Here is a 25,095-nt window from a genome sequence, read left to right on the forward strand (position 1 = left end):
CTTTTGAAAGCTCTTCAGAAGCTGAGATCTTAAGAGGCTCAGAAATAGGTGTTCTAATGTACAATGAGCTTAATTTTTTTATTGGAGAAGGGTTTTCAGTCTGCAGAAGTTTTGAGGTCTTTTAAAAAAAGATTTTTATGCCTGTCAAATACTTCTCCCCAAATCCAAATATTCCTCAAATATTGAGATGTACAGATTGTAGAATAAGAAATGCTGATCTTTTCTACTCCTTAGACGAGTAAATTGTCTGTGTGAAAGTGACAGAAACAATTAGTTTTGACATAGCAGAACCACAATGTGTTGTCTATTCTGGTTGAAATACTGTGTCATATTTGGTTGAGTTATTCCTCACTTTTATTTTTTTGAAAATAGTTGTTAGTAGAAGGGTGACAGGGAGAGGAAAGGCCTGTGTAGTGATATGGTTATAATGGCCTGGACTGATATGTCTCAAATCAATTTAAAATGGTTATCTGCTACTAAATGCTTGCTTTCTTGTTCATGAATAATGCTGTTTTTGAAACAAACTGCAGAATATAAAAAAAGGAGAAGCAACCACTTATGAGTAACTTATATAAATTAAAAAAATACCAAACAAAAGAGTAAGTGTAATAAAGCACACTCTAAAACATAAATTCCATCCTACAGCCTAGCATTTTGTCATATACTGGAATTTCTATGAGTAAGAAGGTTGCCTCCTTCCTTATGCATTCTTCAGAACTTTGACTAAATTATGTTGTGAGCAAACTGAAACAAATATGGAATGGGAAGAAAAATTAGAGAAATACAAGTAATAAGAAGCAAACACAGATCAAGGTTAAATGCAAGCTGTCTTTGGTCTCAGGACTAGATACATATTGAAAAAAAAGATGGAAATTGCTTCGACCTAGGTGGGGAGAATTTGCCAAATGACTGCTTGGTGCTTAGTTCTCAGCTGGGGTTGAGCCACAACAAATATCTAGTGCAAATAAAACAAATATCTACTGAAAACAAGGACCAGTTTAAACCATCTGCATGTAAATGACACATCCCTTGATCACACAAGCAATGCTTAGAAAGAAGAGTAAATAACGTGGCTCTGTCAGTGCTCTTAATTACAACATTCTCATCCACAGAAGCTATAAACAACTAGAAAATGGCATCTATCATGCTACTCTTTTTCATGTGACAAATACTTGGGAGATGTAAGTTTCTAGATGAAAAGGGCAAGCAAAGCTCTCATCAGCTTTCACACCTCACATTCTGAGTTACTTCAAGTGCAATCTGGTTGCAAGTCAGGGTCAAGGACAAGTAACTTGAGCAAGAGAAATATAAAATTCAGGGTATTAGAAAACATATTTGTGCAGGAAAGTATTGTGGGCACAAAGTGAAACTGCCTTATGGCTCATTCACAAGAACATGTACGTAGCAATTTGGATTTATTTACCTGGTCATAGGGATGCATTTTTAATCACCTTGCCTGGATTCATGACTCAAATTCAGGTTTTTAGAACCTCCATAGCATATGTAACATATTTCTGTCACAACAAACAAATTCTCATTGCAAATGAATTATTGAGTATTTTGTAGTGAAATTTCAAAACCCTTCTCAGTTCCATGCTGGCACAGCTCCTGGCTCAGAATTATGCCACAGGCTATTATTTGATACTTCAAGTAACAGCCAGCTAGCTCAGTGCATCTGTGCTATCCTGCAGTCACTACAATAGAGGTGTAACTGTACAGGCAAATTTGACATAATAATGTCAAGACTAAAAGTTGTTTTCCAAATATTTACCTCTTCATACCTCTTCACCACAACTGAGCAAAACATACTTTACAAAGCATGCATCTGTGGGCACTATTCAAACAGTTTTTTAACCATTGATATTGACAAAGACAAAATGTGTTATGAAAAAGAGCCTGAACAGTATTTTCACAGGGAAACTAAATGAAAATGTTCAGAAAACATTGGTTATTCAACTAGCAGTTGGATAAGGAATGAATTATACACTTCTGCCTTCTCTTTCCCTATCAGGCCTGTGTGGTTAGCTAAGCAGAGTTAAGATCTTCAAACTCAAGGCCTCTGGAATGAAGTCATGGTTACAGTACACGTGCATATCTAGAACCCACAGATGTCACGGTTTCCTGTTAAGATGAAGAACTAAGAGCAAGTGAACCCTCATAAGCATATAGTCAGATGTCTGCTTGCAAAAAACCTGCAGCAGTGACTGCATGTTAGGTCCACATTACTCCTTTCTCATCTGTGAAACAGTAACAAAGAAGGTAAACTGCTTTCAGTAAAAAGGAAAACAAATAGGCTGCTTTCTCAGGAAGCATTTAATTTAGCTTGCTTTCCTAAAACCTCAGAACACTCACATATTTAGTGATTCCACTTCCAATTGCAGACTGTAATTTCCTAAATCATGACACCTGCTCAGAAGTGAAGTCACAACTTGCCTGGGGCTGCCCTACTTTTATAGCCACAAGATTGCCTAAAAAGTAGAGCTCAGTTTTTTCTGCATTATCTGGCAAAGAGTGGTAGTGTTTAAAGTGTGAATGAGCAGTATCTGATAATGAGGGGTGTGAGTGCTCTGCATGGACAGTGAAGTCCTGCTCTGTGCATAGTTTGGACTGAATGGAATGTGTGATCTACATGTGCTAAAAGTTTGGAAGAAACCAGCATCATAATGCAGAAATATCAAGCTTTTATTTTGCTCAAGGCTACAAAAGCTGCTAGACTTGCTTTGCATTCTAACTGTCCGATGAGTTAAAAAAGCTAGATATTCATAGTAATGTTCTGTACTCTCATATTTCTCACGTAGTATGCCAGTGATTTTGGTACATATTCCCTACAACCTTTCAACTATGTACAAGAAGCAAGTCTTCTGTTTTTTAGCTTTCCATTCTTTTTTTTAAACAAAGGATGCTACCAGATCTCAAAAACTCAATAGGCAACTGTACAATTAATGAAGAGAATGTTCTTTCATCCAAATACGTGAATCTAGCCACACAGTTTATCTCCCATTACCCAAAATCTAACTATATGGGATAAGCATCTGAAATGTTTAAATCACTCTAAAGAAAGTTATTAGGAGAAAGAAGATAAAATTCTGCCTCTTTTAAAATATTTTTCAACACATTAGAAAGATATAATATGGTCATGTTTTGGACCTGAAATTTAAATTGTGTGAGAGAAGGATTAGGAAAGGGAAAGTCGTTCTATGAGAAAATATAAAATAATAGCCTTTTGCTCTGAAAGTTTGCCAAAATTTCATCAAATCATATGTCCCTGGAAAATATCTCTTGGCAGATGTCCAGTAGAGACTTGTGTCCTGTACACCAAGGATTTTCCATCTGGATTGTTATGTCCCTGCCAAAGTGAGCATGTGCAATCCACTTAGGATAATTAGACATGCTTTACTCTGTGAAGAATAAAATTCCTTTGCAATTCTTGTGGCTGCAAGAAAGGATAAGTATGGAGAAGGAAGACAAAAAAGAAGTATGACTTTTGTTTTGGGAGGGGTCTGCAACGTCTTTCTGTTGTAGGAAGTCAGGTAAGAAGGGCCTGAGAGATGGAGCAGCCATACTGGAAGGAAGAAGAGTGCGAAAAGAGAGTAACAAAAAAGGAGAAAATATATGAGGGAAGGACAGGACAATAGCAGCTGTTGTGAAAGAGTCAGGAAGCTGTGTGAAAATGGTAAACATGCAAGGCTGAGGAAAACAATAAGCTCCGAAAGCTCCAATATAAAAGGTAAAGGTAAAAGGAGAAATACAACTGTTACTTAAAAGGCAACTGAGAATTACAGTTTTTCCCTCTATGTAACCCCTTTTACAAGATGGATGCTTCTTTGGCTTTGAATTGGAGCAAAATACTAAGTGGCACTACACTGAAATTACTGTAAAAATAAGCATCTACATTAAGCTGAGGTAATGGATGGTGAGGTAATGGACTACTACAGTGGTGGCAATGGAGAGATAAGACTGTCATAATATAAAACAGGATTTTACCCTAGAAAAGGTCATTTGAACTCCATCTTTGCCTCACTTTCATCTGTGATAATGGTGCTGCTCAGTTTAGCCGAATGACATTTTAAACATGCACAGCACCCTACAACTGGGGAAACATCAGTAAGTTCTTACCATTACAACTGTCTTTTAAATGAACTATGATTCATATATAAAGAGGTAAAAGTGATGGTAAGGCTGAAAAAACCAGGCATGAAGTGATTTGTGTTTGGTGAATAACTAATATTGTTGTACCTCAGACTCTGAGCTGTAATGTAGTGGTACTTATGTCATTAAAAAAATCATCATCAATTGTAAATCCCTTAGAAAGCACTCTAAAGGTAATGAATTATTTTATATTCAGTGCATCATTTAGTTTCTTAAAGCTAAATGTAATTAAGTAGGTTTGGGCTATATACAGAATGAAAAAAAAAGTGAAAAAGAAGAATTATCTATATGAAGAGATTCAATTAAGTTTAATTATGGCATACTACGATACCCAAGTATCTGTTATTTCAAATTTATTCTTCTAATATGACTTGGATGGAACTAGAATATGAACATTCTCAGAAAAACTGAAAAGTAAAGGAGGACAAAATCACTATTTTATATTAGTTGATTAAATTGAAACCTAAGGGATAAAGTGAAGTCTCCATTCTTGGTATTTATCACATATAAGCCACAAATATAAACAGTAATTTTTATACTGCCTGTTATTTCTGAAAATCATGCTAGGCATGCATTATGCTTTTCATCACAGAGTGATTCCAAAACATTGCATTTCTCAATCAAAAAAATCCAAAACAAAGAAAAGGACAGAGTAAAACATCTACTTTAGAGCAGAATAATTTTTCCCCTCAGTAATCTTTAATAAACTTGTATGTGAAGCATTTTTTCAGTCTCTGTAATTGGTATTTATATTTGATGTTAGCAAATCAAAGTTAAGAGATTTACCAAGTGATATTCATACTAATATAACTAAATCCCCCAAATTTATTCCTCAAACATTGCAACTGAATTTCTAAAAGTAAACTAGTAAATATAATTGATAATGTGTGTGTATACAGATACATATTTATCTGTATATGTGTATAGCTAAATACAGAATTATGGAAGTAATTACCTTTCAGTATCTCCACTGACCACGTCCCCTGCTCTCTGTAGAAGAAAAACAAAAAGTGTTAAGTGCGACTGTGCTTCTTTGGTGCACTCAACATAGTGACATCTGCAGCAAAAGAAATCACAGAAGTAAACCACAGTAGTCATTCTGTAACTCTAAGGAAAAGGAAATGGAAAATATATTTCAATTTCTAACTAAATGTTATTTCACAATGAAGATCATGTTTAAAGCAACTTGTATCTCTACTTATTTAATAGTTGCGATATAATTGTCATCAAACTTCTTTAAAAGAAGGGAGCTAAAAATTTGTTACAATTTGTGATGATGACAATATTTGAAAGGCAGTTTAAATGTATTCACAAGTATTACAATTTATAATACAGAATTCCAGGAGAATGAACTGTGATAAAACTTTTCTTAATACCATTCTTAGATAACTTTACATAAATGGATTTACTACACTGGTTATTCTTCTGAGGTTTCAAATGAATGTGTCTTTTAGTAATAAGTGATATAGTATGAAAAATAAAATCTTCAGACTTTTTGTTAGTTTAAACCAAGCTTTATGATGGAGAAGTTCTTCCTACAGATAAGGAACAGTTTTTAATATTGAAATTACAAAAATTTATGTTTGAAAACTAATGCATATTTGTTTATAAGTGCAGAAATCTACCCTTGAAAAATCTTGTAGTATGTTTTCTGAATAAACAAATAGGGAACAGATTATTAAGTATAATGTTTGTGGTTTAATATCACTACGTTAGGCATATTCAATAAGATATTTAATCACACATGACTTCAGAGAAGAGTTACAAGACTGAAACGAATGTTGCAGACTTAAGAGGCAGGAAGCCTGCTGGTTTTGTGTAACCACATGGGCTGTAACACAGGCATATTAAAACAGTGTGCATTTCTAAGAAAAGTTTGAAATGTTCAAGGCACAAGCTTGCATTTTGCCACCTCCCCCCACATTTCCCCCCCAGTGTATCCATATACAGAATCATTTCTTTTACCATACTATTTCTACTACGGGCTCTAGATGATTTGCTACGTGAAGCAAGCAAAAAACCCTGAAGTTATCAAGTTATCTTGGGATTGATGACAACACAATAATAATAAAATACCTCAGGAATCTTGTTTGTCACCTGCTTGCATCTGATCAGACCAGTTATTTAACCTAAGATCTCAAAGGTATTTTTCCTGCAGCAGGACCAAGTAGATCTACACAACTACGTTTTCTTCTTTCCTCTTAAACATTCTTATTATCCAAAGTACTCGTCATATTCAAAGGAGAATCAGCCTGCTGCAGGAACATGGTGAACATACAGTAGCATTATTAATGGCAAATATTTATTTTCAAACTATCAAGCAAATGAGGGTACTGGCAGCCTATATAAAGTCAAAAGTAGATCACTAAATCACTACGTGGAGTTTCATAATGATCACTGTAATGATCATAGGGCTGAAAATTAACGAAAGGTGAGCACTCTTCCTGATTTTGCAGCTGATACAGTCTGTGGCATGTTCCTATTTTGAATAAGACGTTGCCACAGTCAACCCACACTCAAGACAGACAATGTATCGTGGCAAAACTGTCTACAATGCAACATAAATTACACATACTCTAAAGTTTTCACTTAGGTTTTTCTGTCTCTTACTCTCCACAATAATTAGGATGTCACAAATTTTACAAGGAACTTTTCATTTTCTCTTGTTGCTACATTAAATATCAGCCTTTTCTTTGTTCTGGTAATTGATTCAGCTAAAACATTCCAGGAAATGCTAGTATCAAAGATGGTTACCATTCAAATAAGAGAACTTAACTAATAAAAAGTAATGAAATGATGCCCTTAAACTTCAAAGCAGATTTCTACATATCTTATTGAAACCAGGCGAAGGTAGGAGCTCCCCATTGAGTAACAGTACAGAAAACTATAACAGACTTTTCTGAGTGCTATAAACAACTGAATTCTCTTTAGAGTACACTGAAATTTTGCCTAAAGGTCGTACAAAAATGAAAATATATTGTCTAGAAATATTTCTATTTTCTTGAAGCTGACTGTAAGAGATACCAGCATACAAATATGCATTTGAAGAGCTTCAGTGAAGTGCTGCATAATAAAAGTCAGATTTCTGCTGCTGTTAAGGCTTTCTGATAGCATATATGGAAAAAGTCACAAGCTGGTATTTCTATAAATGTGTATGTATAGCTACAATTAATTTCCTTGTGTAATTGTAATTACATACACAGATACAATACTGACAATGACTTATATGTGGGTAAATTTCTATCTGCAATTTCAGCAACCTTATATACTTCTTTTTTCCCCAGCAGCTGCTTCTTAACGTTTCCGGGTATCAGGAAAAGAAATTGTCTTATCCTAGTTCCCAATCTAGAACTTTGACTTACTAAAGGGCTACTTTCATGACTTGTAAACATGTGGGAGGCTCAGGAGGCACAAATCTTGTCATGCTGTCACAGATGATAAGGTACAAATCCTGTGAAATTCAGGTCACTGGCACCTATCAGCCTTCTTTAGTCAGCTTCACATTTGTATAGCTCTAGGGATTTCAGTGGATCTACTTCTGACTTGCACAAGTAGAAATGAAAGGACAATAAAGGCCGGTATGACCTAAGAAGAAGATCTGATGATCCTCTCACAAAGCAAATCCTGTAGAAACCCCCATTTGCCTGAAATGTCTATAAATAATTGATAACAAAAAAAAAAGGTTTTCCCAAATCAGGATTTCATAAGGAAAATAAATATTTTCTCCAAAGAAGTAAAAGAAATGACATAAACTACAGAAAACAAAAGAACCCTGAACTTCAGTGATAACGTGAAAACATTCAGTTCATAGATTAATGAAGAGTGTTGTTTAGAGAATCATGTCTGAACAGAACCGTAAAGAAACAGATTATTGGATACTGATACTGAAGGACCCCTCTTATAGTACCAGCTAGTTACTTGTCAGCTCAAGCCTTCATGGGCACAAATATGGTACAGTACAAATGCAAAACAGTCTTACAGTCAAAACAACTGGACAGAAGCAACTCGAAGCTACAGAAGTTAGAAAGATTTATATTAGATCCTCTGAGCAGCTAGATTCCACACAACTGCCCTCTTAGTGATTTCTCAACATGCCTGCACGTTAGAGAAAGGTGTTCCACAGTACAAATACTTAAATAAAGAGCAAAAATAGAATGTACTCTGCAATTCAGAAAGGAAATAAAACTCTGAGGAAAAGAATTCTCATTCTTGACTGTTAGCACAGTTCTGCTTCTTCTTGCAAAACCAGGAAGGAAAAAATAAAATATGAGCAGTTTTCCTACAAAATTGGCAATAACAGACTTTTTCAGTCATATGGAGCTGAATACATATGATTCTCCCAGACTATCTTAATTATTATACTTATCATAGGAGCATTCAGACTGCTATCATCCAAAAAAAGTGTCTGGAACATCTGGCACATCTCAGCATGCATGCGTTACAGAACAAGCAGATCTTCATTGTTTTTGCACACATTTAGTTCTCAGTATGTACCATTAAACTTTATATCATTTGTCAAGCTTCCTTCTGCAGCTCCAAGAACAGTTAAATAGCATTTACATCATTCTGTGCTAAAAGGCATGCATTGCCAACTTCCTATGATCAGCAGGAAGTTCTATGAAACACTGACTAACCCTAAACTATGGTAATGCTTCAAATTATCTTTAAAATAAAAAGCAAGTGCTGTAGTAACATTCTCAGTAACTACCCTACAGCAGTCATTAGTTCTGTGAAATATATAATATTGAAATGAAAGAATCTCTCTTAAAATTTGTTAAACCTGAAGTCTCTTCTATACACTGAATTCTGATTCACAAAAAATTTAGACGATTCAAATACGTTATAATCCAATATCTTAATATAGGATATCACAAAATAAAATATCCAATCAATTTGTAGACAACAGGTCCAGAACATTTATTGCCAAGTAAAACCAGATGAGAGATCATTATCTGCTTTGAGAATTTAATGTAGTGACCAGCAGATTAAATTTCAGAGCTTCAAAATCTAGTGTAAATCTGAGACAGGGAAACTATGAAGTTGAATACCTTGTGGATTTTCAGAATGGATCTGGAATAAGAACTGCAATACTCCTTTTAGACAGAAGCTGATTCCCATAGTGCAAATGAAACTGAGCGTCAGAAAACGTACAATTCACAAGGGTTTTTAAATCCTGGACATCAGTTTAAAGGTGGAAAGTGTTTTCCATTCAAGACTTTCTGTGGTTTATGAGGAAAAATGCAAAATAAAAATTTCTCATGTACATCTGGTCTACTGTGTCAGAGTCCTACTTTATAGGTTCATTTTCCTCAGCATGAGCTCTGGTAATACAAAATAAAAACATATTTGGATTTTGGCTCTATTTTGTAAGCACAAGGTCTACTCCAATAGTGTACTTCAGCAATGCTATTATGGAGACACTTTTGTGATATTGACATATGCCCCACTAGTTAGGCTTAATCTAGTAAACAATATTACTTCAGTCAGAAGTGAAACATTAGTAAACATAGGCATTCATGTTCTCAGAAATACTCTATTGATTAATATAATTTATAACAGCCTTGTTAATTGTAATTGACTCTTTTTCAGATTCTGTGACATGCATTGCAGAATTGCATATCAATTATATTAGTTCTATAAATACATCCTGGAAGGGCAGACTTTCTTGAGAGTGATATTTGACTACAATATAGCTTTAGCCATCATTTTATATCCTGGGCACACTGCCAGTAGTACATTACCTAAATATCCATTTTATACAGTAACTCTGCATCCTCAAAGCAACTTATGAAATCAGTCTAATTGTTTAATTTTAGGTTCCAAATCAACATACCCTCCAAAGCATGAATTATAGAATCATAGAATCGTTTCAGCTGGAAGAGACCTTTAAGATCATTGAGTCCAGCCTTTGTCCCAGCCCTATCAACCACTAGACCGTTTCCCTAAGTGCAGCATCCACCCATCTCTTAAACACCTCCAGGGCCAGTGACCCCAGCACTTCCCTGGGCAGCCCATTCCAATGCCTGACAACCCTAATTCCTCCTAACTGGTGAATCTAGTGAATTTATGCAATTACCAATTAGATAAAACTTACATCAATGCCTGGTAATCTAAATACTGCTAAGTGCCTTGCTTTTGGTATGTATTTAGGTAGCTATGCTTAGAAAACAAAGCAATGACTAAGTGCCACTGCCATTGTGTGTCTCAGTTTCTCTTTACAGTATGCTACACTTGTTTGCTTACAAGGCACTATCACCTTGCCTTTACTAAAGATAGTTAAGATCCCATTTAACATTATAATTTACTTTTTCCAAAACATTTATCTGCATTGAAATTTTTATCTATATCCAGAAGTTGTTCTAGGCATTCATGGAAATTTGATTTTAATAGTTCTGCAGTTTCAATTTCTGTATAAACAAACAAAAAAATCCAACAAAACATGAAACTAGTTTTGTCATCTAACAGTGCAATGTCCAGACAACTGAGAAAAAAGAGAATACAGACAGAAGTCCCCTTCAGACAGTTTTTTTTCCTTTTTTTTTTTTAATAGAAAAGTAGCAAAAGTGTGTTTATAGTGATTTGGTTACGTGAAGTGTAGTAAAATTTTTTATTAACCTTAGTCTTGATACAGAATGAATTCTTGATAGAATAAGATCTCACTATCCAAATAAGTAAATACATTAAAATGCTTATGAAAATCCTGGTAACATCTCTAAAGGAAAAGCGATGATCTACTTAAAACCTAAATTTCAATATTTTTTGGTATCAAAAGCTGACAAGTGCTCTTTGATTTTTCATTCTAGAGATATATGTTTCAGGACAGAAACAAAAAAGGTTTTGTTTCACTTTTCAGAATTCTTCAATGGTGGAAAGACACTGTTAATATGAAGGATTCTCTGCTGACAAGAACCCACAAAACTTGTTTCAGCAACTCTTGGATAGCTGTCAACTCAGTTCCCCTTGTACATTTATACGGCAGTTGACTAGGTGCCTGAGATATTCCGATTCTTATGACTATCTTGTGAAAGACTGCAAGGTCTGTCTCTAATATGGTTGAGAAAATTGATGGTGATAAAAAAAATTATTCTACTCTGTCAGTGCATGAATAATCATTTCGTATATGTAATTAAGAGCATTATTTTAATTAAAACATCTGATATCAAATGGTCCTTGGCTTACATTTTTTCATTCTGTCTAAAGTGTTCTCATATGAAAGCCGTGACTATACTGATGTTAAGCAACTTTCTCGGACTATAAAATACAACATTGTAACATGAAATATAAGAATATACCTTTTTTACCTGTATCAATCCTAAAGGATATAGGATAAAGGATTGAGTGTTTTCCATGTACTTTATGCAATAAGGGGTTTTGTTATGTACTTACGTGATAAAGTGGAACTGTATTATTTTCTGCTAGTGAGAAGTTCAAGGCATCTTGCTGTCCCGGTTCAAGCCTAACATTAATAGTAGAAGTCAATACAGATGGACTAATAGGGTAGTTTGGATTGAATGTGGTTTTGCCCTTTTTTCTTGACCTATGACCTGTGTCTCTTTTGTTGTCTTTTTGTGTCAAAGGCTCTTCTTGGATAACCAGTATCTTGTCGTCACTCAGATACCGCAAGAGTGAATTCTCAGAGTCAGTTGTTGGAGGAAAAAAAGGAAAAAAGAAACATTAGTAGGAGGAAAGAAAGAGAGAACCATTTTGGCTGCATCTGTATTATCAGCTTAGTTAATTCTGCACTTCATCTGAGGCTCTTTCCTCTGAAAACAAACTTATTTGTACCAGGGTCCCAATCAAGATCTATCTAAATAGTTGGCATAAGGCGTATGAAAAGGTCGTGGTGCACAACCACATCCTTCACAAGAGACTGTATGAAGCTAGTCCACATGATATGGCTTGTGCAACAAAGGGAATATAAATAGAGCCAAAATGTTTCTGCAAAATGTCAAAGACCATCACGTAGCACTATTAAACTTGAAAGAGTTCTATGAATGTCACATTGACATTTGAGGTTAAAGTGAGCTACACATAAGATATTTGTAAATTGCATCAGGAGGGGATCATCTCTATGATCATTCCAGAGACAAGGGCTGTGATTTCTGATAAACTGCAATAATGGTCTTAGGGAGATATGAAGTATACTTGGGCACAATTTCAAAATGGGAATCATCCAAGCAACAATTCTTAGGAAAGGAATCTGTAACAGTGAAATACAAGCTAAACATAAATCAACAGATTTCGAATAAATCAGAAGAATCTTGTGTTTTAAATGAAAGTACTTTTCCCTTGCAACAGAAGATTACTGAAAAAGGTAGTTTAAAATCCTGTATTAATTTTCAAGAATATAATTCAATTTGTCACGTTAGAAGCAGTAAAGTTGAACCCCTCCCAGCTACTTGCACTCTACCTGAAAGATTCATTAGTATTTATTTAAGAATCTTTAACAATTGGTGTAACAATACAAATATTTGTGCATTTGAACAATATTCTTTTGCATGATATAATTGCTTTTTAGAAAAGTAAAAAATGCAAGAAAGGAACTTTGCAATTATTATGCTTTCAAATTCATAATTCCCACTGGAATCAATGGAAATTTATATGATTAGGAATGCTAGTGTGAACACTGGCAGTACAATTGCTGATTCTGGTTTCAAATATTCGTTCATGCTAATCAAAATACATCTCAAAGGACATTACCTTACATCTATATCATCACATATTGTTTTCTAGAACCATGAAGATTAAGACGTGATTGCTATTAATTTATATCTGAATCTTATAAATCTATTTTCCTTTAGTGATTATCTATCTATATACTAGAACTGAATGGAGTAAATATTTCCTCCTGATACCAAATTTTAATTTTCCTGAAACTAGCCAAACTCTTTTCTATTCTCTATGGCACTCAAGAAAAATGGATTTAATTTCTGTGATGATATCTTCATGCTTCTTGAGTAACAAAGAAAAAAAATCCTGGAGAACAGCAGAGAAAAAAAAATACTCACCTCTGCTTCCCCTCTTGTACATGTTTTGTTCTTTTGACTCCCCTATCCAACTGTACTCAGTAGGCATAGAAACAGGCCTTAAATCTCCTGGAAACAAGTCAAGAGAAACCAATATAATTTTTGAAGAGTAAATGTAGAAAGCTGCAGGGTAAGTAATGCCTATAAATTACAGGCATGATACAACCCTCAGAGAAATCCTTTTCATCACCACCTATAAGTTGTCAAAGCTGTAGCATTCAGGATCAATTAAACACCATATATACTGGGTTCTCTTCTTCATGATATCAATCTGAAGGAAAGTGCCACTGACTTTGGTGAAATTACTTATAAATGTAAAGCAGATGACAAATTTATTCTGTAAATTATTCTGTAAAAACTTGCTCATTCATTAAATAGGTGTTTTGGAATAAAGAGAAAAGCAGTTTTCAAATGTACTAATATGCTTTAGCAAGACTAGAAAGACTACAAATACAGATATGATTTTACATATCTGTCAGTTAAATAGTAAAACCTATTTGACCTGGGAAATCACCTGGAGAGTAATGAGTGGATCTCATTTCAAGGAACATTCATTTCAAATACCTTAAAAAGAAAAACAGCTTGTGCAGTTTGGTAATAACAACAGACAAAAAAGGAGATTCAGACACCAGGGTTTTAATTAACACAATGGCTGTAAGATATTAATGTGCATTAATCGTTCCATACCAGGGTATCAGTGGAACCTTGACAGCAGGCCATTAAATGAGGAATACTACAAAACTGACTATAAAGCATTATAACTTTGGCCTTGTCAGTGTGCATTACTGTCACAGAACACAGAAACACACCCTTTAGATTATGGGTTAAGTTCTGTCTGACCCATAAAGCCAACGATTCCTTTTTTCCTTATGCCAGCTGACTAAATTTAGTGTGTTTTTTTGGCACTCAAGCAAATTTTTTAGTTTCCCACTGTTCTAGTATAATTACAGAATTTAAATGTAAACAAGTTTTGTTTTCATTATCAATTTCCTCAGATTCATTAGAGTGACAAAGTATTTTCTGTAGATGATTTGTTTGCTAATATAGGTTTTTTTTATTAACCATTCTTCCAAAACACAGCTTTTTAGCTACTAAAATGTTACAAGGATTTAAGAACAAACAGCTGTATAAGGCAAACATGCCTCTGGATAACATGATTTTCTAAAAACTGAAGGGGTAACATATACACGGAATACCGACATTTTCCCATGTTACACCTTTGCTCGTACCTTAAAAGTTAGTGCATAACTAATTGTATGGAAAATATATGTAATTTTGCCTGTCTACCTAATGGTTGAAATTACCTATAACTACAAATGTATTATTCAACTCCTCAAATTTCCCCCTAGAAGAGTAATATTGAGGAAAAAAACCCCCTCAATATGACAAAGTGATGTTCAGTAATATAGAAAAGAACAAGTAAAGATTACAAATGAAACCCCCAAAATATGAAAATAAGAATGAATATAACAAATGAAGATCAACATAATAAAACTTAGCAGTATTTCTGTAAAGAAAAGTCTGGAGCTCTGAAGAGATTTTTAACACAAATGCCAGATGCCACTGCACAGTTGACACCAAAAGTAGAAACTTAGGACAGGAAACAAAGGAACTAGTGATTTTGTGTAGTGCTTATTTTACTTCCTAGTTATTTTCCAAACAAATATAACTTATAAACCAATTCAGCATTGCAACTTGGATGCTTTTCTGAGGAGCAGAAAATTGTTGTGTATGAGTTTAGCAGTATAAATTGAAAGACAGAAAAATATGCTTATTTATGGTGGTTTTGCCTCTTTAACACATAAAGAGAAGAGATTTGATATGAATCGCCACATGAACTCTAAATAATATACCATATTGGAGTCAGACTAACACTCGTAATAGAAAAAAAATTGCACCGCAGGATTGATAAACACAAGCTTAACTTTCACAAATGGTTTGAGAAAATGGGCTGATTATTTGCTGTCTTGGAGTCTGTATATATTATCTGTAGTAAGAGTCTCATCTGCCTGAGCATCCTTCCACCTAACAGCTGCAACACAGATTGTTTTCGAACAATTGCTTTAATTCTGTTAATTCTGTGGTGGGAATCTCTGAACTGTGGTTCATGTGAATCCTAGTAATAACGAAAGTGTCCGCTCAACCATAAAAGACTTTAGAAGTTTTATTTTCCTTCCTTTGCCCATGGCTATCTGGTTCCAGCATCAGATACACGTTTATTGGATCTACCATAAATGCCATCTTTCCACTGAAAGACGTAGTGTCACTTTGCTAGTTCAAATGTACATCCTGAAGTCAAGAAGCGTGAAGCACTCTACTAAAGTAAAACAAAATCTGAATTTGAAAGTCTGTTAATTGACAGATTAATTTTATCTGTAGTAAAAAAATGTGGTTTAAAAATTGTTTTTGAAACAAAGGTGTTTTCCTGAGACTTTGAAATCAAATTCCTTCTAGATTTTCAAAGTTACAGAAAATCAGAACTGTTCTTCATGAACACAAGAAAAACCTTGCATGACACTGGGATTGGGCACAGAGCCCAACACTTTAAGTCATCATAAAGCATAAATTGATGAAAGTAAGCCAAATACATCCATCTGGCTCTAATTTTAATCACAGTTAAGATTTATCTTTTATTCTAATTTTATTATAAAATGATGTCACTTATCGGGGAGATAAAGACTGAGTATTACTAGTCTTAAGATGGAATCCCGTTCTTCAGCGTTACAGTTTTTTCAAGCATCAAGTATGTGATGGTACAAGTTACCAAAAATATCCTATATGTGACAAAGGTCTATGAATATTTCTCTGTTCTGAAAAGGCAGTGTATATATATACATGATCCTGTCCATTTTACAACTGATATTTTCCCATTTTTTTACCATAAATAGATCTGTAGTTATTAAAATAAAAACCAAATGGACAAAAGTTCTTTTTAAATGATAAAGATAAAATCAGATTGCTTTGAAACTGTTAGAATGATAAAATCAGAACAACCTTTGGAAAGCTGGATGATCTTTGTTGGGCAAGTCTAGCTACAGTGAAGTACCACTCCCTAGCTGCAGTGAGCCACCACTACCGTGAAGTACCACTGCAGCTTGAAGGCTTTTAAAGTTGTTTAAAGGAGCCTTTTAAAGTTGCAGCTGTCCATTTCAGACTTGAATTCTACGCTCTCAGTGCTCACAACAGCAGGTGAAAAACCTTAACCCAGGGTAAGTTGTATAAATTATGCCATAGATATATAAAGTAACAAAACCTCCGGAAATATTTACTGACAGAGGAAAATGCTTGTACATCTTAACTATCCAAATCTGTTTTGGCTGCTGGGGTTGTCAATTACCCTCTCTTAACATCTATGGTATAAAGAAAACCTCAGTCTCAGAACAGGGAAGAGAAAGCCACATCTCTAACAACTGAAAGAAGCACAGGAAAATATAGTTAAACGTATCCATGGTATCAACTACTGCACCAGACTAATCAGTTCTGTTGCAGATCAACAGAATCAGTGCCTGGAGGGCTTAAAGATTTTTTTTTTCCCCAACTGTGTTCCACTTCAGTTGCTGTTGGATCTTCCACTGTAACTGCCTTTCCTATCATCTCCAATGAACTGCAGCATGTTTGTGTTACTCATGTTCTTCACAGATACATTTTTCTTTAGTACTCTAGGCTTGTGAGAGGTTTTCCCTGTCATAAATACCAAAAGAAAAGGAATAAAATGAGTGAAAGGAAAAAACCTTGGTCTCAGAGAAAGTGAATGAAGTACTTACTAATAGCATCACATATATATATTTCACATTATATATAGCTCAAAGGATAGCACCTATCCATATAGAATGCTATGATCAGAAGGATTTCTCCGAGGCTCAGAAATAATGTCACTTTCAAAATCAGATAGAATGACAGTTTTAAAAATAAATAGTTTATCTTAAGTCTGTAAACGTCACAAAAACTACTTGAAAATAAAACTGCTTTAAAGATATAGAGAATATACTGCTGTATTTCAATAGTATTCTTCTAAAATTCACCAAACATCAAGAAAATCAGGTAATAGGCAAGCAAAAGAAAATTTCATTTTCAGCAATACCTTTCATACAGTTACATATCGACAAGCACATGAGTTTATATGCCTATACACTTGTGTGGATTTACATATAAAAATATTCTATATAAACTAAGAGTTAATTGTTAATTTATTTGCATGTTATATATTTAAGCAGTTCTCATTCTAAGACTGTGAAATAGGAGACCACTCATGTAATTATATCCCCTTAATACAGCACTGAATTTTGGAGTGCCTTACATGTTACAGACTCTTTCATATCACAAGTAAGTCTTTTCAGGCCCTCCATTGAATCTTAACAGCCCAGAACCTTGCAACTAGAGTAGTCTCCAAGAGTCTGTGAATGAAATTCACTAAATCAAGATGCTGGATATCCAAATAAGAGGAGCTTAAGTATCATTCAAAATTATGATTATGGAATGCAGAGTAAAATTATAAATAACTTGCATGCTTTTGATAATGAATGTTAGTTAATTATTGCTTCACATAAACTTTTGTCTACTATTCAGAGCCAATAGGTCATAGCCTAACAACCAATCATAGGTATTTGGGGGTGTTGCAGTGTTAGTAGCACTATCTGTAAACTCAATCAATTTAAAAACATTAAGGAAATCAAGCCTACCATGAGTGGGTGTTTTTTCTCTTCTTCGCACTCCTCTGTTTCTCTCATACTCAGAGCCCACAGGGTGGCCTTCACCTTCAATTAAGGTGTAGTATTTCCCACTTTCATGCTCCAGAAAATAGCTTGGAGACTCAGAGCCTTTCATTCCAGACTTTCCAAATTTGCTGATATCATCACAAGACATTATTCCAATTTCATCCCTAAAAACAGTAAACCAGAAGATTATGGAGAAATGAAATATTTTATGATAAAGCTAAAGCATACAACAGTCTCTACTAAACACTGCAAATAAAAACCCCTGTCGTTGAAATGCTAGATGTGAGAGCTTTCACAAAAGTGGTTCAATTTAACAAATGCAAATTAATGAAATCATCTTTAACCAGAAGATATAGTTCATGAGTTTTCTAGGGTAAGGGAGCATAAGGAATTGCTATAATGTGAGGAGGTAAGGGTTACTCATACAGAAATGCATGTTTTACAATAAGATACAAGTGGTCACATAAAAGTAAATAAAACTAAATTATTAAAGTCTTGTTTAAATGCTTTCTTGGTTGAAAGTGTAAAACTTAGTTTTTCAAAACCTGAAATTCATTAGGATGTAAATACCTGGGGCCATAAAGTCCTGACATAGGAGACAGAATGAAAACATCCTGGAGTGCAGAATTCTCTATTTTTGAGGATATGCCCATTGTACTTGTTGGTGTTGTAGAACTGCTTGTTGGACTGGTTGGAATTACAGGCTGTAAAAAAAAAAACGACCACATGAAGAATAAATTAATGGTTTTTTGTGCTACAAGGAACAGAAAAGTAAATATGCATCATTTTAAGAATATAATGTATTATTAGTCTTTTTATTTGAATTACTGGTTTCTTCCAAAAACACTGTTTTACCAGAGTTCAAGAGTAGTTTTGCAAGAAATTGATAAAATACCAGTGACATAAATTTAAAAGCATCTTCATGGGAAAATCTGACACAAATAAAAACATGGTTTTTAATCAGTGTAGAAAATCAGTTAAATGGAGAGGAAGGACATATACCATTAAATATATACTATTAAATGTCATTAAACAAAAATTAATTACAGAACTGTGGAATCTGTGCACTGAATGAAAGTGTTCATAACCATAACGTTGGTTTCAGTAGAAGTTTTATGGTTAGCAAGGAGAGAATATTTAGTTTTTTAAAACAAAACAGGATTCATGGTAATCTATTTTATCTTACTTTTTTAATGAAACCATATCCTGATGTCTGCATCAGGGTGATTCAAATACAGATTCTATAGTGACTAGCAATGAAATGTAAATTAAACTAAGCAATAAACATGAGTAACACCAGTATTAAAAGTAATGATAAAGTATGGGGGCGTCTCTGGTTTTTTGTTTTTTAAAATTTTTAAATGAAGTTAAACATAATTTTTTTTACCCAAATGGCAACGAGAAGCTGAAGTCAATGGCTATAAGGGCTGTAACCAGGTGTTTTGTGCAGGATGTGAAGATACATACACAAAGAATATTTTCCAACCAAGTACAGTCTGTATTGTATTCAAGAATAGAAAATATTTTTATTTAATATTATAGTTTAGATTATTTACATGAAAATTCTCGTTCAAATACAAAATTGTGCTTCAATAGACACAGCTAGTTTTTTACAGGTGGAATAAAAACACATTGACCTAGACATTGGACAAAAGCTGTGAACCTTTTTCTAAATACAGACTTTCTAACTTCTAAACATTTAAATTCTTTTTCTGGAAGGCAACAAGTAAAAGCAAACCTTTTCAAAAAAGGATTTTTTTTTAATGAGAATATCAGTCTGTATAGAGGTCGAAATGATACTACTCTTTTGTGCTTGTTAAGCCTCTACATTCTGATCAAATGTTTTAGGTTTCTTTTGTATTATCAATATAAATAAGAAGTGACTGCTAGACACAAGAATCATTCTCTACTCACTTTCTCATACCTTTCAAAATTAGGACCTACCACCTTATGCACAGTACTAACCACTACATTTAGAACGCTGTGGTTATTTCTGCAGTTTTAGTGTGGTGGTATTAGTAAGGAGACTAAATAGAAGATGTTCTAGTAATCCTCCCAACTTAACTGCAGCTGGGTACAGTTTCCCATGGCATAAATTGTCACCATCACAGAAAGACAAGCAGACACTTCATTTCAGAATCAGAAATTATCTATACTGAGAGTCTTGTGCTAATGTCTTTTTAGTGATTGTACATTCAGCAGCCATCAAGGTTACACAGTTTAGTCAATGAAGCTGACATCAGGAAAAAGGGTAAGGACAGCTAGTACAACAGTTCAATTTGCCCTGAAGAGGCTCACAGCCATGCTGTTCCTGATGGATTTTTAAAAAATCTAACCATATATCAATGTAATCTTCTTTTTCCTTCAATTACTGTTCTACCTACCCCAGAAAGGGAGAATTTTCATTTTCACTCTTCTTTAACTTTGACATTTTTTTCATTCTGGGTACTATCTGTTTCCTCTTATTTTGGCTAGAAAACAAGAAAAAAATCCTAATGCTTCTCTTACAGGGCTTGTTTTCTCAAACAGTAACAAATCATAGTGGGCTCTGTACTTTCTCCAACTGATTGAACTGTGAGTACTCAGTGTATACTACGTGTATTCAACACTCAGATGAGATTGTACTAATACTGAATATTAGTGCTCATGAACTGTTCGTGCATATTGACTGACTTAAAATTCCCTGGCTTTTTTATTTCCCCTTTCTGAAGACAAGCATGATACTACTTATTTTTCTACCCTTACTCTAATGTTTGCATGTCTCACAATTCCACAAAAAAGATGTTGAAAAACAATAGTCAAAGAATGCCCCCTGCCCCGAAATACCAGCTCATTTTATCTTCTCGATTGGCACACTGTAAGAGCTTATCCACTGAGTTTACAGAAACACATGCTCTTGTTCACTTTCCCTATACAAGGACTGTAAGTTTTTAAGAAGCACTACTTGATTTCTCTCAGATAAGCTGTCTCCTGCCTTCTCCCTCTCAGCTTTATGTATATTCTCCATATTCTTCATCAAAAAATACCATCAGTGCTTTCCAAGAACCTGCCAGCCAGTGTGTCTTTGGAAAAATGGCTGTTAGTCCTTTCTCAAAGGATGCACCCCATCCGTATACACTGGATTGGGTGATTCTGCTAGTGCTCACAATACACCTTTTTCGGTCATCTGGTCTAGGAGCCATTAAGGAAGAGAAGAGAGCATCTGCTTTCTCCTTCTCTATTATCACTCAAATCATTTCAGCAAACATAATCCTTCTGCAATCTGGAGTTTAGAATGAAGGTAGCAGAGATGTATACCTTCACTCTGAGCTCCAGACATGTCTGTGAAATCAGACATGGAATTTCAGTGGGTTTAGGTATCTAAAATAGCACAGGGATCTTTTAATATTAATAAAACACTATTTTAATTAAATACCAGAGTATTTAATATAATATTTTAGTATTATACTAAATTTAAGAAGTTAATTTTAATAAATAGTGAATATCATCCCAACCAGGACTACCAATTAAACAGACATAATCAAGTCTTTATGTCTTATACCTCAGTTCCAATCAAAGTGCTTAAAGAGATTATGCTGACTATGTGTTCACAAATGAAAGTTTGATGAAGTGCATGCAAATACATGCACAGGAGAAAAAAGCCCCCAGGAAAACACAGTTGTTTATAGACGACTTCCAAAAGGTGACACGTTAGGTGCCTGCTGTTGTTATGAAAAGTTTTTAATGAGTGGCTAATTATCAGTAAAATAATTAAACAATGTTGAAATACCAGAATAAAAATGAAAGACAAACATTAAATTTCACACTCATCAGAAACAAACAATTGTTTACCAAATAGAAAAATTCAAACTGTTTAAGAAACAAGATACACTGCTGTGATTCTAATTATGTTTTGAAAATAGTTGGGATAGTTAAATATTGTATCTATTTTTAAAGTGCTGTTCAAAACAACATGACCCCAGTACATCCTGCAAAAGCCAGAAGGACAAGATGCAGAAAGGTGGTAAAGCCCCATGGCAGAGCAATGAGAGGCTTGAACAGGGACATCCCTTACCTTTTGAGGGGGCATGAAGACTAAGGAGGGGGTATTGCTTTCTCCCTTGAAGGAATAAACTCAGTCCCCAGAATTCCCCTGATGGGTGAATTCACAGAAAACACACAGGTGTCACTCTTCTACATGGATTGCCTGTGGTGAGGGAAAATGGGGCTTTGTAACTGCAGATTACCCTATAAATTCCTATAGTGTGTAATTTTTGTCAGAATAGATTAATTCACACCAGTGATACAGATGACAAACTGGACAAGCTGCTATTCAGAAAAATTAAATGTTTAATAGTATAAATACAACTCATAGTAAGAAGCAGAACTCAGTATGGTTGAGTATCTCCCAGGTGGGTAAATTGGTATAGTTGTGCTGTAAAGTAGCAGGTATGTCACAGTGTTTTCAAGACTTGTAGACTTTTTCTTTTCTGAAACTTCAAATATATATCTTTTTCACGCCCCCAGAGCAAGAGATTACAATGAAATACATAGGAAAACAACAAAAATAAATAAAAACATGAGTGGCATTAGGATGAGAAGGAAATAACTCTTCACCATCTCCTCTACTATAAGATGTTTAAGAGTACAGAACACAACTTTCTTGCTGCATTTTCTTTGTCTGGAGTGTTACAAGTCTTTCCTTGCCCAAGATATTTCTCATCAAGATAATAAAGTAAAAAGACAGCACATGAGTTCATCTGAGTCAGGGTAAAGTGCCTGAATTATAAACTGCAAGCCAACTTGAGTGGTATACAAGAAGTGTTATACACCTACTTGTTATTTTCCTTTTTCTTTCATTCTAGAAGCACCTGTTCTCATAAGGCTTTAGAATTTCTCTTTTGTACAAAGCAACATCTCTTCAAATTAAATTGGTTTTCGAAATCTGAAATAAGGTACCTAGCTAGAATTATTCTGAAGATACAAAGTTGCAGAGCATAACATGGATTTTCAAGTACACAAGAATTATTACAGAATTGTCACTGTTGACATAAGCTTTGCCATTCATATCGCCTGACAGATTCTATAGCTCAAGCTAAATAATAAAAAGTGTAATGCTCTGGATCAAGCAGTTGTAACAGGGATGAGTATTAAAATTAGAAAATGTCTGCAAACAAAAAGAAAAAAATACAATAAATGTTGTATTTTATTTGAATAAAGTGGCTGGTGTGCTCACATTTGTAAAGAACAGAGCACTATTTGCCATTGCAGACAAAAGAAACATTTTATATTGAGTGGGAAGATAATCACAGAGTTTAAAAAAGAAAGTAGTCTTCTAATATCACATAATGCCAACTAGAGACAAAATGAGGAAATTAAATGACTGACATGTTGTCTCACAAAAAGATAATTGTAACATAGAACTTCTTTGTATGTTGACATTCAGCTGTCATTAATTAGGCATCAAGAGAAACTACATATAGTAAAGGAATACTACAGCGAGACCAGAAAAAATTTTACAAAGATTTACAGGTTCTGCATTATTAATAATTAATAAATTAAATATATGGCATAATTTTAAACAAAATGATTGTGGAAACATTAACACCACCACATAGAGGGGCTTTGGCATAATATAAATCATGACAAATTTTATGTAAAAAATTCTTGCTGCACACCAACCCGAGTTAACAAATATTATTTCTAGCCTCTGAATTTCAAGTTAAATCCTACTTCCTTTGTTCCTTCTCTAACTCTGTACAGATTCTGTTTCTTCTTTTAAAAACAGTAAATAAGAATGGAAGAATTGCTCTGCATGTGTTATTTGTCATGGTCCTTTACATATAGCCATGTATGTAAACATATATGTAACACCCTATGAAACATAGCACATCTATATACACTGTCCTATTTTGTGACACTCTGACATCTGCTGAATTGTTTTCAGTTTTGAGCTACTTTAGCTGAGATTTTTTTCTACTGATTGTCGTTTAACTGGTCATTCCAAATACTACATTGGTTACTTTCATCCAAATTGGAAACCTCCAATCTGTGCTGAGTGTCTTCTGCTTATTTCTGAAAGTTTGTCAATAACCTCTGACAGCACCAATGTAATTCATTAGTGGTAGAAAACTCTAGAAAAATAAATAAAACTAGAAGCCTTCCTACCAATTCAACAAATTAAACTGATCTAGAGAGTTTAAAACAATGCCAAAGTCATACAAAGGCGGGGACATTCTGCAGCCAAGAACAGGGAGAGGGAAGTGAGATCACTGCTTTCCAGCAGCATCAAGCTGTTATGTCAGCTGTCCAGGAAACATAACCTTTAGTATCATCTTGAAATTGAATTCTAGTAGTTCCAAGTCATTAATCACAATAATAAATTCTACTAGATCCAGGTGAGAACTGTAGGAAACAGACAAACTCCAAAACAGTGTCCTTAAATATATACAGGTCCTAACACTTGAACTTGCCTCTGTGGCATGAAGACTAAAGATGCTAAAGATGACCTAAAGTTGGTTTTAAATATATTGTTACAAAATCTACTATTAAGAAGTAACAGTGTCAGTACTCTTTTTGTTTTCCAGAGTGATTTATATTCTCTGATGTAGAAGAAACACATCCTAGTGAGGATAACACTTCAAGCATTCTTTGATACTCAGGGGTTCTTGTGTTCTGGGGCATCAGAAGAGGACACATTACCAAAACAGAATCTGTTGATTCACACAAAACCAGTTCCGTGTATTTTCACTTACTTTATTACCTTATTCTTTTTTCAGTAATAAATATGCAGAAAATAACAGGGGTCCTATTAGCACTGTTATCAAAAACTCAAACTGGGTTAGAGATGTGGAACAGAAGCAAATTTTTCCTGAAATTTAAGGTATGACACCCTTGATTACAAAGAAGTAGTTCTAATAGACTGTGAAATAATGGAAACTGAGCCAATGTTGCCTCTATCAGTTAAAACAAGCTACTGAATTTTAAACTGTCTTTTTGTTTGGTAACCCCATCTCTAAATTTTCTTTCCTTCTATGAATTCCTGTGGCTCGCAACTTCACAAAAGATACAGAGAAAATCAATCTATTTACACATATAGTATTGCCACACATACTTATCTCAGCACCTGTTTCAAAGGGATTTGGGACTTTTTACAGGATTCTTTTAACTGGAAGGAAAAATTCTAGTGTTTTCTCTTAAACAGAGTAACAGAGTTGCCGTGACAC

At 34.3% G+C, this 25,095-nt stretch overlaps 1 protein-coding gene across 1 annotated transcript in view; it reads right to left on the minus strand.

Moving 5' to 3' along the window:
• Nucleotides 1-25,095, minus strand: part of LOC104557395 (connector enhancer of kinase suppressor of ras 2) — a 163,252-nt gene that overhangs the window by 31,595 nt on the left and 106,562 nt on the right. Inside the window, exons 10-15 of the mRNA XM_062006460.1 lie at nt 18,461-18,594; nt 17,855-18,054; nt 16,800-16,856; nt 13,159-13,244; nt 11,536-11,790; nt 5,105-5,139 (exon numbers count right to left, since the gene is read on the minus strand). Coding sequence (XP_061862444.1) covers nt 5,105-5,139; nt 11,536-11,790; nt 13,159-13,244; nt 16,800-16,856; nt 17,855-18,054; nt 18,461-18,594 — 767 coding nt within the window. The remainder of the gene's footprint in view (nt 1-5,104; nt 5,140-11,535; nt 11,791-13,158; nt 13,245-16,799; nt 16,857-17,854; nt 18,055-18,460; nt 18,595-25,095) is intronic.

Source organism: Colius striatus, chromosome 13 (genome assembly GCF_028858725.1).
Source record: "Colius striatus isolate bColStr4 chromosome 13, bColStr4.1.hap1, whole genome shotgun sequence".
Classification (NCBI taxonomy): Eukaryota; Metazoa; Chordata; class Aves; order Coliiformes; family Coliidae; genus Colius; species Colius striatus.